Source organism: Aptenodytes patagonicus, chromosome 7, assembly GCF_965638725.1.
Source record: "Aptenodytes patagonicus chromosome 7, bAptPat1.pri.cur, whole genome shotgun sequence".
NCBI classification, from domain to species: Eukaryota; Metazoa; Chordata; class Aves; order Sphenisciformes; family Spheniscidae; genus Aptenodytes; species Aptenodytes patagonicus.
In genome coordinates this window covers 10,058,243-10,079,162 of record NC_134955.1, presented here as the reverse complement: position 1 = coordinate 10,079,162, position 20,920 = coordinate 10,058,243, and the positions used below count along the sequence as shown (strand labels likewise).

The following is a 20,920-nucleotide window of genomic DNA, read 5'->3' as shown; positions in this document are numbered from 1 at the left end:
TTTTACAAAATCTGTACGACGTTTGCAAAAGTTTCACTCCTCATCTTGAACCTCCCATTTTTTATGAGAATGAAGAGACAACTCAATATAGCTTCTTAAACCTTTTCCCCTAAACATTAAAGAAACTTCTCTACATGAAATAATCTGAGCAGTACGAGGCCAGATCTATTTTGCATCACCAGTGCAATGACGCTACCCAATTCCTAAGACAGCAAACAGAATACTGACAGCTTTCCAATGGCGTTATTTCACTTCCTTTTTATACGAATAGTTTCTCAATTTACACACTTATACGTGTATTTTTGCATAAAGATTAAGGTGTCATCACAACATGAGAATGTATCTTCCGACATATTTCATAGATGTGCCATATCAAATCATCATGGAGAGCATATATATTTATTATCATATATGGGTGATACCCAGAAAGAATAAATGCTTTTAAGCCACACTGCATATGTAAATACAAATATTTCTGACTCGCAAAATGTGATAGGAAATTTAATAGTTCCCCTTGAGCCAGATTTAATAACAAATGAAATACTCAGCTTCCACTAGTCCTATTATCAGGACTTGTGATAACTTGCAAAAATTACTTGAAAAGCATGCTCACTTTTTTTAAGCCTTAGTTTGCAAATCAGTTTAATTTTTTTTTCAGTCTGTCTGAGACCCATGAAAGTAAAATTGTTTTAAGAATTAGTTTTTTAACCCTTTCTACAGCTGTGGTACACCTCTCTCCATTCATTCTATGGTTGGCACACTCAGAACAAGATTGTATTGCAGTGGTTTCATTCTAAGCAATGATTTATAGAGTAGGCGCATCTGATAACTCCTAAACAGACAATACACACTTAAATTCAATGGAACAGAGGTATTTTAATTGCACTGGTATAATAAACATAAAATTATTTCTAATCCATTGAATCTGTGAAAACCTCAAAATAGAATTAAAAGATTTGCACTGTACCTTCCAGAAACATTTTTGTGTGATAGCAAAAGAAAATACTTTATTTGGCAAAAGCACTTCTTTGAAGAAAAGCTAAGCAACAGAGTACATATTATTTAGGGATTTTTAAAGTAAGTCAGAAGATAAGTTAAAGAAAAGACACAAACTAATAAGTTTTATGATCTGCTTTCTATTTCAGCCATACTGATGGTATAAGAGTAGAGCACAATTTTTTATGTGATGGCTTGGCAAATAATTAGTGATTTACCACAGTTCTTCATGAATAGCATTTTATTTTAGTGTAATTACTGCACAAGTTCAACATTTTGAAGAATAATGTTGATGACTAGTTTTCATTTTTAACATCACTACATCTGGATGAGATTGTTTCTCCACTTTCAGAAATTTCAATGTAAAATCTTATCAGCTGTTGTTACTGGGCTTAATCCTGCTAGCATTATATGGTTATTTTTTCACTTTTCCAGTTTTTTAAGTAAAACTTTAATGTAATTCACCATTTTGTAACTGAGGAGAGATAGCAGTCTACAGAGTCAAATATTGTGGCAAACTATTGTGGCAAACTATTGCAACTTGCTTACTTTCAGTTATGCACCCATACCCTTAATGTGTTCACTGACTTGGATTTAAAAGAAAAGACCATTTATCCCCAATATTACATCATTAAGTCACACTAATTTCGTAGTTTTCAATCATTTTCTCATGCCCTATTTCTAACCACCAGCTGAATCCATACAAATAATGCATATAAAGTGTCACACTCAGCAGATACATAATCATCCAATAGCCTAAAAGAGCATTCCTGCAGTTACTGGTTTTGGTTTATTTTATCTCCCATGTATTATGCTGACAAATAATATTCGAACAATGCTACATTCAACTTAAATTGTATGAGAGACTCAACATAAGCAATATTGCTTAGGCTGTTAAAACTATGAGCTGATTGACACATAAACCATATTTGAGTTATATGACGATATTCTGACACTGTGACAATAATAAAAAAAAAATGATATATGAATTCTGTATAATAAACATCAGCCACAGAAAACATAACAAAGTTTAAAGACCAAGTAAATGTGACTCACGTTCTCAAATAACTTCCTAGCCTTTATTGCCACAGACTGTGGAGTCAGTAATGAAAGAACAAATGCCTAATACACATTTTTGTAATTTTAGCTTTTACAGTTACTTCGGTTATTACAACAAGAATACTGATTCTGTAGTTCAGAAACTTTAAAAACCCAGACAGGCAAAGCTCAGTACGTGTATTTTATCTGTCTATTCAACCAGCAAATACAAAGAAGACAGAATATTCTAAGGTCTATATATCTAATTAATGTCCTTGGGCAGCAAGATTCAGGGCTCACCAAAACTAACTGGAATCTTTCAAAAGACTTTGAAGAAAAACATACTGGCTAGATTGGCATGGTTGTAGAATCAAAATGTTAGTGTGTTGCCCATCCTTTGTGGCCTTTTTCTTAAAATTTCATTTCCTAGCTGTACATTATAAGCCAGTCTAAGCTTTCACTAAAAAAAACCCAAACCAAATCTAACCTTCCTCACCACAATGAAAATGTGGAAAATCTTGAAAATGTGATTCTCATACACACCTCAGTTCAAAACGTCAGGCAAATCAATAGAATTTATTTGTAATGTGTAGCATTCGCAGAAAGATCCATGGATTTTCAATACTGAACGTTAGCAGTATTCTATATATGTCATAATTTACACTGCTGAGCTGTAAATAAGTAATGTTGTATCATGCAATAAGCTCCAACCCTCTTAACAATCCCCATATGGCACAACAATAGTAAAAGAATGATACTTACGTGGGAAATCTTTCGGATGTGTTTTTTCTGACCAGTTTCCATAAAAAGTTAGCCTGTATTTGGCAGTTCCACAGGCACAACAATCTAAAATTGGTTTGTCAGTCACACCCTCTGAGGCTGAGTCTGAAAAAGCAGCAAAGTATCCATTGAAAATGGTTACAACTCAAAATCAACAGATGACAGCAAAGTTGCCATAATAAACACTCCAATAAATAAATTTGAATTAAACACATATTTTTTTGTTTATTTTTAAGTTAGGCTGAAATACCTGGATCATATTTATAAGTGGATGTAATGATTTAAATTTATATTTTTAAGTAAGAAGGCACTACTATTTCAGTAGTCTTCAGATTCAAAATGGGGTTGTTTCTGGCCCTTTTCTGATATGGACGAAACCTCAGTTGATCTCAAAACACAACAGGCTTGAAATTTCTGGACAGCCAAAGCATATAAATTCTCCAGTGGGATGCAATAACCAACTGCAATGCTTAGGTTTAGGAAAGGATGAAATAGCCCAGGATTCAATGAACTAAGTGCCCTGGAGACAAACAGGTTTCACACGAAGACCAGGTAAAAAGTTGTAAGTGTCACATTTAGGGGAAGTCAAGGAAGATTGTATGAGGAACAGTATATGTGATAAGGAAGAACATAATTGAATGTAAGATCCCAAATTTGAACCTGGATGAAACTGTTCAAGGCCTCAAAATTTTAGTTTGATATAATGAATTAAAAGAAATATGTAGAACACAAGGAAGTCAGAAAGATGTTTTACTTTACCTTACCTTGTTCACAGATTTTTTTGGTGAGAGAACCCTCATCTTGAAAATAAATTATGCGCTTCTGCACAATACTGGCTCTATAAAGAATAAAAAAAGGTTTTAAATATATTTAAGAAAAAAAAAAGTTTTAAATACATTTATTCCTTAAAGGAAGAAGAAAATGCATGATAAAGTAGCAAAAGGACAGAACGGACTGCTAGGACCTAGGCATATTTCCCTTTTCTGACAATACATATACACAATACAGGAGTACAGATAGGATATTTTTATTTCAACTTACATTTGAATTTCATCTTGTTTTACAGACATTTGGAATGTTATTACCTTTAGAGAAGTGATCATAGTCATATGGTGAGGATCTGTGCTCTTGAAATGCATGACGGTCAACTGAATATTCAATATTTCAATCAAATCTTATATTAAAATACTGAAATTATATTCCATTTCAGAAAAATAGCACAGCTAAAGCAAGCAGCTGTTTGAAGGAAAATACATGGCACTCTGAAGAGATAAATACTTCTGATATATGACAGTAGTTCAGTGCAAATATCATGTAAAACAGAAGTTAGAAAAAGAGCTAGCGTAAGCTAAAGTTTTTAAAAGCAATTCAAAGCTTCCAAAAGACAAGCCACTTTAAAATTAATTAAATCTAGAATATTTTATTAAGGCTTATAGTTCAAACAAAATATAAGTTTATAAACCTCACTTTGGCGGGGGGGGGGGGGGGGGGCAGGGAGGTTGAATCTGAAAATGATACAGAGAAAACCAGAGTTACTGTGCAATTTTATTTTTTACAGCTAGAATTTTACAGCTGAAATTTAGGTGCTTTTTAGCTTCCCATCTGAGAGACCATAAATTGAATTTTGCATCAAAGATCTTCCAAGTCAGCAAAGCACCAAGCCCAAGTTCTTCTTGCAGATTGGTATCATAACGACCATATGGTAAATGTCAAAACCAATAATCAACTGGAAAATATGCTCAAATGGCTCAGGTGACCCCTTCCAGTCCTAAATAAACTCAACCAGCCTCTTTGACCATTTTTTAACTATAAAAATTTAATTCACATGTAATCTATATCTTCTTTCTATAAGAAAACAGAATTTGGTTAAATTCAAAGACATTCTATGGGCAGAGAGTTTTCTGAGGAGAACATGCTTTGGGAGCTGGCACTCTTTGTTTACCAGTAAGGGAGCATATTCTTCCAGCAACATTTTGTACCATCACTCGTATTCAAAACTCCAAACAGCAAGGGCCAGGTTCTTGTCTTACCTCAACTTTACGGTCAAATAATTATCTTGATCTCTCTAGAGTTATTCCTCACTTATACCAGTGGAAGTGAGAAGAAAAATAAGACTGTATATGCTTAGAAGTGTTGTTGTAGTCATGTAAACCTTTCCTTGACAATGTCCCACCCCATAAAATTACCAAAAATAAGATGCAATTTTACTGTGCTTTCTTTGCCAAGATACAAGGTCAGAGTAGGATAGGAAGGAATCCTTCGTTTCACATTATAAAGCACCCAGGAGAATAACTGGGTTTTCTAAACCTCTTAAAGCTAGATCAAACTGGAAAGGGTGCAGAAACTACAGCTTGCTCTCATCCTTAATAGGGCTGGCATCTTCTAAAGGAAGATGTGGTAAAGGACAGTACCGGCAACCAACCAAGGCTCTGAAAAAACAGCATGAAAGAGAGAAGAGCAAGACTGACTTTTACAAAAAGCAAGGACATGATCTGCCAGTATTTGGTGAAGGGGAACTCCTAGGCCTCATTTTTATAACGGAGTGTTTACACTAGGGATAAATATGAGCCTGTGGTAAATAATAGAAAGTGAATGAAACCTAGAGTTAGTTAAATCTGTCTTTTATTAATATGAGAACTGTCATGAGACAATTTAAATGGTGCCAGAAGAGACTGACCAAGTGTGTGAGAAGCAGAATAAAAGCTTTCTGAGAAATCTTTTTCAGATTTTCTAACAAGAAACAAGGAGAAAAAATAAAACAAACAAAACCACTAAAACAACTACTGGCAAGAATATGAGCCCAATGGCCAGCCTGACAGTAGCATGTTACTTTAGTGTTTCCAGCCTTCGCACTGAAAACCAAAGGAAACCAAGTGTAGCTGGGATGCTACACTGCAATTGAGAACCAATACTTTCACACAGACTCAATGAAACACATACAATTTTTGATACACCATCAATCATGGTTTTCAAACACTGTACCATAAAACTGGAAGACGGTTATGTGGGATGATTAATAAAATGCAAAGTAACAGCAACCTGAGCTGAAATGTATATGCAACTCATATATTTTCAAGATGCTTTAATTTCTTATACACTGGCCAGTTACCGGCAGCCATCTTCCAGGACCGATACTAGGGTCAATAACATCTTTGTTCAAGTCCTGGATGAGGGGGTGGAATGCAACCTCAACAAGTCTGCAGATGATACTGAATTGGGGAAGCAGTTGACATGCTGGAAGGTAAGGCTACTATGTAGGCAGATTTCCAACAGACTTGAGAAATGTGTTGGCGTGAACCCCAAGGTCTTGCATATAGGATGGAATAATGCAGTTACAACAGTACAGTACAGGGCACCTGCTAGCCAGAGAGCAGCTTTACAGAAAAGGCCTTGGGGGTCCTAGTGGACAAGCTGGCCATGAGCCAGCAGCGCGCCATTGCCGCCAAGGCAGCCACCAGGCTCTGGGTGGTTTCAGCAAAAGCGTAGCAACCTGGTCAAGGAACATGATTTCTTCCTCTCTATTTGGTACTTGTGAGACCACATCTGGAGTATTACAGCCAGTTTTGGGCTGCCCAGTTAGAGAAAGACATTCCATTACTAGAGAAAGTCCAATAAAGGGCCATCAGATAGATGATTAGAGGAATGGAGCCAATGATGTCTGAGGAGAGGCTGAGAGAACTGTGTTCACTCAGTCTAAAGAAGAAAATACAAAGGAAGGATCTTACTGCTTGTTGTCTTCAACTACCTATTGGAAAGATACAGAAAAGGTACAGCCAGATACTTCTCAGAAGTGTATGGTGGTAGGATGCAAGGCAACAGACAAGTGGGGACACAAGAAATGCCATGCAGATACAAGGAAAATCTTTCTCACCACGAGGATGGTCAAAGTGATCAAACAGTGGAACAGGCTGCCTAGACAGTTTGTGCAATCTCCACCCCTGGAGATATTCAAAACTTGATCAGACCCATGCCTCAGCAACTTACTCAACCTACCTGATGTAACAACACCTACTTCAAGCAGGCAGGTGGACTAAATGACTTCCAGAGGTCCCTTCCAAGCTAAATTATTCTATGATCCTGTGCTTTAAAGATAATTTTAAAGAACAGGTTTTCCAAAGCTTACTCAAAAAAAAAAAACCAACCCCAAAACCTTAGAAAATCCAAACAAATAAGAAATCAGCTGCATAATAAAGGAGCTCCCAAATTTGCAGATAACAAAGATATTGTGAGTATTTAATTTGAGAAGCAGTTATTTTAGCAATAAAATGTAGAAAGGTTGTTTGAAGCCTGAAGTGTACTCATATTATTCTTTTTGCTGCAGTTAGCTTGTCACTGTGAAATGTCAAGGGAACAGTTCCTTTTCTAACAACAAAAGCTTCACAGCTTTTTGAGTCATTGTCTCTTCAGCTGTGTTTGAAATTATATATGGAGCCAATAATCTAAATGGGAGTTTTGTTATTGATACCAAGTGGAGCAGGATCGGTATATTAGATGGCTGCATAAATACCGAAAGCAGGCACACAACTTTACAAATACTCAGACAGAAAAAATATTAAATTATTTTTTAAATAGTCATTGCTTTAATAATCAGCTTCTAGATTGAAGACAGACCAAAGCATCTGATCAGTGCATTTGCCTAGTTTTTATCACTACCTTTTGTTCCCTTTTTTTTTTTTACGTAATTTTTATTCCTCCATAAAAGTTCTGATTTGGACTAAAGCTTCTTTCCTTCAGTTTTGAGGCTTACAAAAACAGCTTAAAAATGGAATGGCTAACTTTTGCAGAGAGGTAAGAAAGCTTTTAAGAATCTACACAAGGTACACATCTGCTTAGTCTGCATAAATCCTTCCCACCACTTCCAACATCCAGTGCTGTCTGAACTTTATGGGAAGGGGAGATCTGAACGCTTTCGCCCACATATTAACATATTTAAGTGGATCTTTAATTGACTTGTTTCTCTCTTTGACTGTCAGCATACCATGGAATAAAAAAGAAAAAGGAAACAAATATGACTCAAAAAAAATCTGTTTGTTTCTCATTTTCTTCAAAGTGATGCTTCTGGATTTGTGTTAAAGCTTTTCCATCACCAAACTGAGGAGCAAAACTGTATGTTACAGGCATATATACACCTAGCAGCACCTGTTTTTATTTTTAAAAAAACCCAAAACCCCTCCTAAAAGTGTTACTTATTATTTCTATTTTGTAGTTCTCAGCAAAATCAAGGAATATCTAGTAGCTTCTGTAATATTTCTTTTGGCAATACTACTTTGGAATGTTGTAGGTTGGATACAAGCAGGTCAGAGTATCTGTCCCGTCTCAGTTTGGTCAGACCACATCTGAGCGTGAGGGGAGTGAGACCTGCCCTGAAAGACTTCCCTGGAATAAGAAGGTCCCTCTCCAGCACAGTTCCACAATGATTGTACCATCCTGCCGTGAAAAGCTCTACCAAGGTCACATAAATTGCATTTGGGATATTAACAAACAGGAAATGTCATAAACCATAAAAATTCAGAGCAGCTTGGGAATGTTCCAAGTCATACCAGAAACAGTTGTGGGTTTTTTTTTTTTTTTAGTTTCTTCCATAGAAACAGCTTTAGATCATCTTCCTTACTCTTTTTGTCAAATCCTAGCATCAACAGAAAGACTCTTATTTTAAATTGCCTCTGTGGGTGTAATGATGTGACAAAAGAAGTAAGGAAGAGGATCTATAAGAATTGTTCCTATGACATTTTTTAAGCTTACATCAAAACCATTAAGTACAATATTAGAGTTACATTTTAATAAAACAGGTTTTGCCAGAGCTGGTGAAGATTCCCTAAGTTTCACCTGGATATTGAGAAATAATCATAAACTACTGGATTGCAGACAAGAAACTTTTTCTGCTCTATATTACTTATGAGTTAACCTTGTCTTGCCCTTCCAGCCATCAAAATTATTTTCCTTAATTATTCCATGCCTTACTGATTTAATTACATTATTATAAGTTGTTTCCCACGCCAGAAAGCTACCAAGAACAATTATACTTAACAGGATATTAAGTTCATTTGCTTGTTTGGTTTGGTTGTCTTTTGGAGAGAAAGAATTTCTAAATGTACCATTTACCTTAGCAATAGAAAGTAAGGTGAAAACCATGTATTTACATCTACTGTAATTTTGTTGGTGCTAGTGGATTTTGTAATTTTAATGCATTATTTTAGGATGTTCATTTTATTTCCTTCTGTGTTGACTTAGAAAAAACAACCCTATGTTTCTGTCAAGCACTTACACGGTGAGGAAATGTGCAAACTCCCAGAAGTTTACCAACAGCATTTACTTCTCTTTCTAGTATTTAGGAGACTTATTAAAAATAAATTAAAATTCCTCTGAAAGCATATACAACCCTTTAGCCATTAGATGCCTAGCAATTTTTACACTAGTAGGGTATTTGACAACTACATTCTTCAAAATAATTTTCAGCTAGGAAACTGTGCTCAGTCTCGCCAAAGAACAAGCTCCATCTAATCCACCAGAATCTAATTTTGTCATCAGCCATCATTTACAAGGATCAGTACTATTAAAAACTTGCATGAAATTTTTTCTTTCTTGATGCCTAACTTAGGAGCTAATACAGATGGTGCATTTTTTGTTGTTGTTTTGTTGGTTTTGTTCATTTGTTTGTTTTTAAGTGTGTTGTTAACACAATTTGAGCAAACCAACCAGACTTGATATTTGATGTTGGATAAAACACGGTAATATTAATGTGAGGATTATCAATGTTGCCATAATTCAACATTTACATCCCTGCACAGGACGAGTACCTTTTCTCTATAGATTAGTCAGATGAAAAACAATAAAAGCTGCTCAATTCTAAAAAATTCAGTGCATGCATATACGTCAGAATATTCTTCTTCAGTTTTATTTTTCAACACTTCACCCATCCTGTCAGAAAATATAATTGAGAGAAACCCCACAGCAAGAGAAAAGTACTCTAAACTTGTGTTACAAATTTGCTCTAGCTTCAAAATCCTTTTGTTTGTCCTTCCTATCATACTCGGGTCTACCATCACACACATACATGAGAGCTCAGTGACTTAAGGACTGATTTAGCCATCATATATAATACAACAAAAAGCTTTAAGGGAAAAGAATTATATATGCTGCTATCTTGTATTTGTCCTCAGAATCTCTCTGTTCTTTGCTTGAATGGTCACAAGATATAAATATTAAACCTAAAATCTTCAGGATAAAAACTCATACTGACAAAATCATTTCCAACATGTATACTACACCTATTACTTGCAAAAAACCCACAAAAAACCCCAAAACCAAAACAAAATGCAAAACCAAACAAAAAAACCACCAAAGGCAAGAAAGATGAAAGAATGAGTTTGTCTAGGACTCTTGAGAAAATTTCACATTGCTTAAAGCTCATTGCTATTGATGGGCTGTATCTTCACCGGGTATTTTGCTAGCCACCATTTTTTGTAGCAAGTACCATCTTCTTGAATTTCAAAACTAAGCATTCTAAATTATACCGTAAAGAAAAGTCAGAAAAGATTGGATAGGACTGCATGGTTGGAGGATATATTTATTTTGTTATTCTAAGTGCTGTTTTTGTATAGTAGATGGAAACAATCTATCAAAGGTGGGAGTACAGTTTTTATCAAGCTAGCGAGCCCAAAGTCATATTACCTGATAGCTATATTCATTGAGCTAACTTGTGATAAGAACTGATGCAAAGCATTTGTGTATTAACTAACAAATCCTAAAATCAAAATAAAAAATGAAAAAAAAAAATAAAATTTATCAAGCATTGTTTTATTTCTGCTTAAAAGGTCTATGCAACCTGTATGACACTCACCCAAATTTGCACAGGGAACTCAAAGACTTGATTCATCTGGGTGTTCGAGAGAAGCAAGAAAAGAAAGAGGCAACCATCCCCCAATTTTGAGTCTGTAGCCTGCTTTACCTGCTATGCCAGGTCATGGCAGAAAACAAACCACACAGGCAAAGGTCACGTTTCAAACCCTCCCACACGTGCTACTCTTCACCAGTCCTCAAGTTCCCTGCTGTCACTACTTGACCTCTGTTGATTTTGCCATTATTGCACAGCAAGTGTGGACAGCCGTGACACAGTAAGAAGCACATTTGCCCTTTTACAATATTTCTTTTAATCTCTATATCCTACACATACTCCCCTCCCCTCTTTCCTCACCTTCCCTCACTCCAGGTTGGGGCAATAAAAAGCCCCCATTTTTTTTAAATATGGTATTAAAAAAGCAAAATAAGTGAAAGTTAAACATCAGCATGAGTGCCCAGTTAATGAAGCTTGAAAAATTTCCCCAAAACTTCAGAAAAATTGTTCCAAATCTTTAGTATTCTTGGGGGATTCAGGAAGGAAGGAAGAGAATTTGTAGACAAAAGCAAAGATATCAGAGCTGTCATTCTCCAACTATTGTTTTGGAAGAGGTGTCAACTAGCAATATACTGAAGCTATATTTTAACGAGTAAATTATTTGCTCGTACAGACAAAAATTGTATGTCAAAAGCAACATCCTAACCAGGTCCACCCACTTGTAAGATACCAATCACTAGGTATTCAGTAGCAGGAATCCGAATTGGAATGAAGTATTTGATGGGGTTTTTTTTTCTGTGATCCAGAAAAATCTTCACCTCAGTTTAGTTGACAGGAGCCTGAAGGTTAAAGTGCCACAATGGGTGACAGATCAAATTAACATCCACTGAAACTAAGCTAACTTGATTAGATATTAAAATGCTTAATATTACTTCTTAAAAAGAGACCTTAATATCATTAATGTATTTGGCCAGGGAAGTTTAATTTTGATGCAGTACCTTTAGTACTTAACCTTAAGTCTGACACCACAAACCCACTGGAACTGGATCTGGAACCACCAGAAGAAGAAACTTGCCATTTCCTTAGTGCAGCTGAGACACACGTTTCAGCTTTCAAGAATTAATACCTGTAACAACTGAATCTCTTCTACTCGGGCTTTTGTAAGAGCTTTTGCTGACAGCTGAGACTGCAGGCTACTGAACATTCAGACAGCTAATGCCAGGAGATACTGGTTGTTTACGCTGAAAGATATAAGTGCAGAGAAATGAAAGACAAGAAAGGACCAATAAAGATAAAAGGGTTGAGATCTGTAACTTTTCCACTTTCCTCATTCTGAAGGGACAGTGTATGGGAAGAAGGCACATTCAAATTGTATATGAGAAATAGCTGAAAGACCACCCTGCTCATGCAACACAATTATCGAAGAATGATCAAATTGATCCATGAAAGTATTCTACATCATCATCAAGCTTCCCCTCTTACTCTTTGTTCAACATCTGCTGCAACAAGTTTGTGGCTGAGGACAGTGTTAGGGTAGTGTCTCTAGTTCATGCAATTGTCCTGGTTGCAAAAATTAGTTGCAGTAAGGATTTGTAGCAAACATTGTTGCAAAACTTTGTTACATAGATTTTTGGAGAACGAAATGGCAGGGAAGCTGTACAGCAGGGTTTTTGCTCTTCCTGCTTCAGCCCTAAAAATGCCAAATTCAATGCAACCTTCTTGTGTCTGATTAGCTGCCATACTAGTAGCACTGGTAGCAGTTTTGCTACAACAGATCAAAAAACCAAGCTGGCCCCAGTAACCTACGAATACATAAAAATAGTAATACCAGAGCTGTGCTCTTCAGTCTATGTTTGGGAATGCTTAGCAGCTGCTTGGACAATACAAAAATGAAATATTCACATGTACTGCCCCTATCATGACGCAAATAAGATGTCTCCTTTAAGGTATACTCTGCCAGGATCATTGACAAGAAGCACAGAGCTTCCAATACTTCTATTGCTCTGCAAACATTAGTATTAACGAACCACAGATTAGCCTCAGAAACTTTCAGTAACCTGGTATCTTTTATTGTGCCCTCATCAACATGGGAACAGAAGGTCAATGCCCAATCATTTACAAACAACACCTACACATGGGATTGAGGAAGATTTTGAAGGATTTCAGTACAAAGTTACAGCACAAATCACCTTTGGTTCACAGGTGGAATTTCAAAGTATATTGATGGAAATGGTGTCCAGGGCATGCATGCCTTGAACCTGAATGGGACAACATTCAAGGAACACTGTAAGCAGGTCAGCCCAGCAAACAGACTACAGTAATCCTTGAAGTTTAAAGACAACTAAAGGCTGGGTCTGTTGTGATTTTACCTGATTCAGATTATTGTGTGAAGGGAACACGATATTGCATGTTTGACTAGGTTAGGAGAAGGTAAAGGCTGGGTGACAGAGCTATTTTTGAATAAGGATTGGTGCAGAAGAAATTTATAAGCACGGGAACTGCTATGGCGATCAGTTGTGACTTAGGCATCTAAAGCCTCAAAGGAATAAGAATTGGGAAGCTGAATGGGATGATATGGTAGATTCAGCATCTAAAGCAGCAGACGACCTGGGACATATGAAGTAAACAGCAATGGCTGTTACTAGAGCACAGCAGAAACAAAAGGCCTAAGAAAGTAAGTGGAGAAAGAAGAATTGCTAAACACGCTACATGAAAATCAGAAAAATACTCTTAGGGTTAAGGAAATAGCAGTGTTGAAAGGTACAGAAACAGGTGTTAGGAAATAGATAAAAAGTTGTCCAAGATATGCATAGGAAGGGCAAGAACAAAGTCTAGTCATATCCCTTTGCTGCAGCAGTGGGCTGTCAGACTGTGGATGTGATTACATATAGATTATATACATTAGCTCCCCAAAACAGGCTAGGGTAATGAAAATCCTTGGAAGTGACTGATTCCTTCTCAAGGTGGTTTTAAGCCTTTTCTATAAAACAACATATAGCAGCAGGGAGAGGGAAAAAACCCACAGCATCAAGAAGCCTTTTGCCTCTGTGGGGCTCCTGAAGTCTTGTTGACCCAGATAAAGGTTATGATTTCATGGAGGAAGTGATTACAACTATGCTTAAAGGATCAGGGATTAAGCAAAAGCTACACAGTCTGTCTCTCCCTCAATCATCAGGACAAGGAGAGCACATGAATAGAACTATTAAAGGAGCATTGTGAACAGTAGTAAGTAGTAATAGAAAGGATTAAGATGACAAATTACCCTTCATATTAGCAGCTTTGAGAAGCAGGCATAGACTAGGAACTGGAATACAGCCCTACCAAGTTTTATTTGGAACAAAAGTGCAATTATTAGATTCTTAACTTCATAAGAAACTCTGAGAGGGAGACGTTTTAACATGGATAATTGAGATACACAAAGTATGATTAGAGATACAGAAGGAAATAGAGCAAGGCATCAGGCATTGTAGAGACAAGCAGGGGTGCTTCTTCAGATATGTGTATGGGAAATAGGTGAATCGATTATGTTTTTGAAATTGCCACCCAAGCACTGAGATTTGAACTTTTCCAATAGTTGGTTTAGATTTTGAAACTGAAGCAACAAGGAAAACAAATCTCCTGATCTTCAAGACAAAAGCATAAGGAGTACCTATCTGACTTTGTTTTTTATAGCGGGCAGTCATTTGCTCCCACCAAGCATTTACACAGAAAAGGAGACAGAAAAAATACATGCTTTGAAAATTAAAAACATAAAATTATCAGATACACTGATGTTAAGGGTGTTTTGAAAACCTAGATGTGCCCTGCAATCTTATGCTGCTGTTGATTACAAGATGACACTCTATCGAGAACTGACTGACCTTCTACTGAAATGAATTACCAACTTCAGTTTCACTTAATCAGAAGAGAATCACAGCCTGAATTTCTTCTGATGCATGAGTAGCCACTGGAAAACTAGAAAATTATAAAGGACAGCACTTAAAACTTTTCTTGCTGAGCCAAGTTGCTTACCAATAAAGACAATGCAGAAAACACATATCTGAGTATCTGTGAAATTTGCCTCCTCTTCATGAGTTTGGCTTTATTTTATTTACTTGCCTGAACATATTTAGTACTTTGTGAGTAGAACTATGTGTGGCAGAAATATAGACTACTACTATAAAACTGGCAAGAATAAAGAGCTATTTGTGTTTCTTCACTATATTGAAGACAACGCTTTGTCCATGATTTACTCAGAGAAATTAAATGCCTGTTCATTAGTATTTGTTATCTAAAGTAACTGTGATGAACAAGAGAATTTCTTTATGAACCCTCACGAAGTGGTGGTACCTCAATACATAGTATCAACTTTGCAGCGTAGAACATTTTTCTATTTTGTATAAGAGTTCCTTGTCTCATCACATCTTTACTTCAGCAAATAATTGCAAGGCAATCGTGGCATGAGCGAGCACACCTTTTTTTCTATGTACGGAACAAGCATATATTCCATTTTCAGAGAAATCTGTGGGAAGAAACATTATAATAGGAAATCTGTAGAACTTAAACGAGTTGTTGGTACATATTAAGGGTATCACCAGGCTACATGCACTGTCTGTGCAGTGAGCGAGCATCAAGCTCATTATCCTCCTAACGAACAGAGCTGACTCCTTCTCTAGACGCAGGCCCCTATGTCTGCAACCCTATCCTTTCTGCAGCAAATGAAAACCCAGAAACCATTAAAGAAATCAAGTGTGCTTTCTGGTGCATTGCAAGACTTTAAACGACATTTTGCTGAAGTGGTGAACTGACTGAGCAACAAATCCATTTCTTCAGGAAAGCACTGCAAAAAGCAGACTGCTGCTGTTCAGATAGCAAAGATACTTAATGCATATCTAATGAAGCAGAAAAGATAGAAAAAGTGGGTACCTAATTACTGCAAGGAAAAGAAAAGAATGGCCTACCCAATTATTGGTTGAATTTAATATTTCAATCCTTTCACAAATCCCTTCAAAAAATTGTCAAACCAGATAAGTAGAAAGACAACAAGAATCAAGTCACAGTCAGTTTACATGAAGAACAATTCCTTTCCTAGGTGTCTTTTTCCTTTCATTATTTCTAAAGAATTGCAATAATACATGTAGCTGCTCCTTTAAGGAAACAAATCAGAATTGATTTTGTGGTGCTTCATATGAAAAAAAGAATCAAGATAAATACCATGTTCAGGTTCTGAGACCCTTATTTATATAATACATCACTCTTAGATAGTCTCCAGTTAATATATTTAAATCCACATGAGAATGTAAATACTATTCAATATAAGGATGGCAGAATCTGACACTGTTAATTCAGCCATTTGCCTTTCATACTGAAATATAGCTGTGCTTGAAATTTTAACTGTAAAATGTGCTATGCAGAGCTGTTCTAGATTTTTGTGGGCATGCACAGTTCAGCAAATATTGAACTCCGCATGCTAGAAAAACTTAGCTAACATAGAAAATTTCATACACAACAGCACACCCAGTATAGCTTCTTAAATTTAACTTCAGGTTTACTTATATACCGTCATAGAAACACAGTCTTGAAATCCCTGAATAGATTGTATTACGAAGGAGCAAATGACCAGTAAGATGTGCCATCTTTATGACTAATTTAAACTAGACTTTGTAAGATGTAAGAATTGCCAAAGTGTTGTAGGATTGAGACTATATACTGCTAATTTCAACTGTCTTGTCTGGGTCTATAGACATTTTGAATAACGGAGAATCTTGCCAAGATATTCTAACAGCACATTTAATTAAAGCCTCCTAGTCACTGGGCACATACTGGATAAAGTCATTGTTACTAAAATTAAAAATGAACCATATTCCATCACTTAGCTTTTTCATTATCTCATTTCACCATTACCGGACCCAATTTGCCCTTCGCTTTTGTTGATGTGAAATGAGAATACTATTATACTACAGTAAACATTATGTTTGTATGACAGTGGGCCCACTGGTGCCCTGATTTTAATATAGAGACAAAAATCTCTTTATCTGTAAACTGTAGAAATAGTATGACATTTTGATTCATAAATAAAATACATATTTTAAAAATGTAGCATACTACATTAAAATAATGCCTTCAGTTCCTGACATAAGACAAATCACTTCCTTAACATGAGTTACCATGCATTGAGAAAGCTTAATTTCAGTTCACGCGGTTTTAAAAAAACTGATTTAAAACATTCAGTAATAAAAAATGAAAACACTTTTGATGTCATCAATAGTGACTCTGCTTGATGTTTTGAAAGGAAATCAAATTATGACTATCATGATTATTTCTGTTCCTTTCCTCTCTTTGTTTTCCCTCAAAAATTGACAATGGCATTGAAGTCAAATTAAACATCTGTTTGTAAAATAAACTGGAGTGCTACTGACAGCTGCTGCCTAATAGCAAATGTTCTACAGCTGTCGGGCTCCTAAATTAACAATGATTTTCATTTACAAACAGCAAACAACAAGAAAATTATGGAGTCTTTTTTTTTTTTATCCCACTACTTTAATTTTTTGAAAATACAGACTCTGCTAGAGACTTAGCCAGAAAGAAATCAGAGTTTACTGCTTTATTTCCACACTTATTGGGAGCAAATTTCAGACAAAATCAGATTCTAGTGCAAGATACTTCAGAGAACTTCCCTCCTTACATGTCTTAAATCTTTCATAATAAAGCCATAACTATATTCCCCCTACCACTAGAGGAAAGACCATCATCCTCTCCTTACTCTGTTTTTTTTTTCCCCACATTGTTTTTTGATTGCTTTGCACTCCTCAAGGAATAACCCCATCTTTCAGTAGCAAAACCATTAAGCTGCTTTGCAACACTATGCCTTTCCCAACAAAACAGCATATGAATGAATCCAGCCAGATTTTATGGGATTACAATATTAATTGTGCTGTAAAAAAAAGATTATTCAGAAGAACATAAAATTACAAGAAAATCCATTTACAACACTTTCCAAATTCACGTGCTCCCATTGTGAAGTTAAAGAAAAAATACTATATCTGTGAGAAAGTGAAACGGATTTTTGTTTTGAATGTAAGTGTGTTTAGTCAGTAGATCCAGGGGGCTGCTAGTGTATATATTAAAATGCAAATATGCATTTTTACAATCTAATATTAGAGCTGCTATAAATATAGAAGCTGTATAGAAATGCAGAAGGCTATTTTTCCTTTGTAATACAAGTAAACTCTCTGTGGGTGTTTAGCCTAAAAAATGAAATACAGGGCTGTAAGTTAGTAACATTGCAAAGTTTATATTTTTTTCCTACTTGTTTTGTTTAAAAAAAAAAGCTGGATGAAGAAAACATTTAAATTACTTTTAAGGAATTAGAATAGTGCAATACTAACATGTAGTCTTTTCTATCTTGCAGTGTTTATAAGGAGTCACTGGCCTCTAGTTGCTTTTGAGAAAACAGAGGCATTGAAAAATGAGTTGGGCTGTATATGACAACCCAGTGTGAAAGACAGGAATGGACCCAAATCTACTCACTTCCAATCTATGTCCCTAGCCATTTAAAGCTGTGTGCATTTCTGTAACATCAACTCCTAAAACTGAAGAATGGGGAAAAATGAAAGCAGGTCAGAAGAATCGCATACGGAAAATTAGTACATTTTCTATATATCAAAGGTTGTATTTGTTCTAAGGACTGTTAGGATGTGTAGAGATATCTTAGATTGCTATCTTAATTGTGTAGAAATACATAAAGTGTCTACATAAAATATTTTATTTAAGCTATGCACAAAGAAATATTAATCTATACTGTTATTATCTCTATCAAAAATGAAGCTCAGAAGCCACTGCTGTTGTCATGTGGTAGTTAACTGGAAGATACAGATTTATTTTTTTTTAAACTATTAGTACAGGAATTTTGATCATTTCTCTGCATGCAGAAGACTCATTAATTCTACTGGGAAAAATCAATATGTTATTTATAATATGAGAACGGTTATCTGCTATTTTTCCATAAACAGCATATAATTGTTACTGAGAGCTCTTGCTAAGCAAGGAAGGCAGACTGTTCTCTATTTTTTCTTGGCCATTATATTTAGTCATAATGGAAAGTTTTCAGTAAACGCTTTATAACTGTGTTCAATTGCTCCAGTATTAGTATTCTAATAAACAGTCAGGTAAAACTGTTGACATGTAAGTATGTGGGTAATCACACAGGAAGACTGAAAGGATAAATGGAAAAGTGAATAGCAAGCTTAATAGCCAATTCAAACAAGCAGGGATTTTTTTTGTTGTTTGTTTTTACACTTTGAATATTTAGAGGCATAATTTTGTAGCGAACTCCTCATAGCTCTTCAACTATGTACTAGCAGCTCAGCTGCTTCAAAATAAACAGTGTGATTTTTCAATAAGTACAAATGCATGAATCTCTTTTTCAAGAAATACAACCCACAAGTATTCAGGAATCCTAAAAGAGCATGTAAAAATCATCATACTTCATGTTTTGTAACAAATAGGATGCATTTAAAGAATACATCCCATGTAAAGCATTTAAAGAAACACTTAATTAAGCATATGGAAAAAGACTTGAGCTATATATTACTCAGGTAAGTATCCCGACAAATCAAGGAAAATTGCACATATTGGGGTAAGTACAGCCTAGCAACGAAAAAAAATGTTTTAGCGGTGACAGCATCAGAAAGGAGCAAAGAATCTACTTACACTGCTTAATCACCTTAGTCTAGTAACCTGAATAACTTAAAACCTTGCCCCACTTCTCCCTCTGCCACCTCATAGATACAGATGAGGAATTTGTATGATGAGGAAAAGTAACACACAAATTTGTCAGCTGTAACTGTACACCATTCTTTTTTTCTTTATTGTTTTTTAAGTTCAAGTCTGTGATCATCTATCAGATGTTCCTTTTATATGGCTGGCAGTAATTTCAGAAGCAGCACTGATGCAGACCCACTCTGTAGCTCACTGACAACTGGAATTTCTTTCTGGTAGGACATAAATTTCTGCCACTTCTTTTTGTGATAGAGAATCATAATATCAACACTTTTAGCAAGAGAGATTAATTCCGAAATGCATTTAATTCTGACCATTTCAATTTGGCATTTCTGATAAACACTTTTCTTAACGCAGTGTTAATAAGTTGGTCATATATTTACAGACCACAGAGCTGCTCTTGTGTTTTGTGGGTTTTGTTATCCAGATGCCTTTTGCTCTGTTTCTGGCCCAAGGATGCCCTGGTTGGATCTCACCATGAGTTTTGAGTGTAGAGAAGAGATTTGGCTGCGTATCAAGACAGTTTCAATATGTATATGTAGTTATGAACTCATGGGGTTTTGTGACATTTGGTTCCTTTGCATTTGGTTCTTCTTTTGGTCTTTCCAACATTACATTTCAGTGTAGTGTTTAGTCAGCGTGAGATGCCAAGTAACCTGAATGCTTGAGGTTACAAGAAATCAAAAAGTACATGTTCAAAAAGCTCTAGCTGGAGTTCATTCACCCTCAGAGTTTTGAAGGCTCGAGAGCAAGAGGACTGCCAGAATCCACACGGAGGTTGGAAACTGAGTATTCTATCCAAGGCATAGACCCATGGACTAGAATTGAAATTGTCCTTGTAGGTATGATAGCTTTGCTACAATAGCACAACTACCTAAAAGTCCTTGCCAATACATACTTGATATACTAAATATTTGGAAGACCACAATTCTTTAAAATTCCTCTACTCTTTTTTTGTTTGACTACGTACAAACAAAAAACAATGTAATTAAAATAATGAAGATAATTATGTATGCAGAAAAACAATAAGTTTCACACACTTTTCCTCAAAAATTATAAAACATTTCCCTGAAGAAAACATTTCCAGAAACAAACAGCAGAGACATTATGATAAATACAGTAGATTTCTGCAAGTAATACAGACACACTATTTACAGATACCAGATTTTAATTTACTGGTTGTTTAAGCATGATATGTATAGCAGAAACAACTAACTTGTCAGCAAGAACTTTTGTTACATTTACCACACAAGACACATCCATTGCCTGAGAACTCCTTTATTCCATGAGCCAATCAGAGAACTGTGGTTTCTTTTCTAAATGGTAAATTGAATATAACTTATCTGCATGCGGCCATCATTTGCTACATTAACAATTAATCTCAGACTCAGTGAAAAACACCAAATGCTAAAGGAGGAAAAGGTAATTACCATCTAGCAATACTTGACTCTTCATGAGATCTACACCAGCTGACAGATTTAATCAGTTTGGATATTAACAAGATTCTCGCGA

General features: G+C 35.7%; 1 protein-coding gene across 1 annotated transcript in view; it reads right to left on the bottom strand.

Moving 5' to 3' along the window:
* SPON1 (spondin 1) overlaps positions 1 to 20,920 on the bottom strand; it is a 212,176-nt gene that overhangs the window by 145,535 nt on the left and 45,721 nt on the right. Inside the window, exons 4-5 of the mRNA XM_076343905.1 lie at positions 3,579 to 3,652; positions 2,797 to 2,919 (exon numbers count right to left, since the gene is read on the bottom strand). Coding sequence (XP_076200020.1) covers positions 2,797 to 2,919; positions 3,579 to 3,652 — 197 coding nt within the window. The remainder of the gene's footprint in view (positions 1 to 2,796; positions 2,920 to 3,578; positions 3,653 to 20,920) is intronic.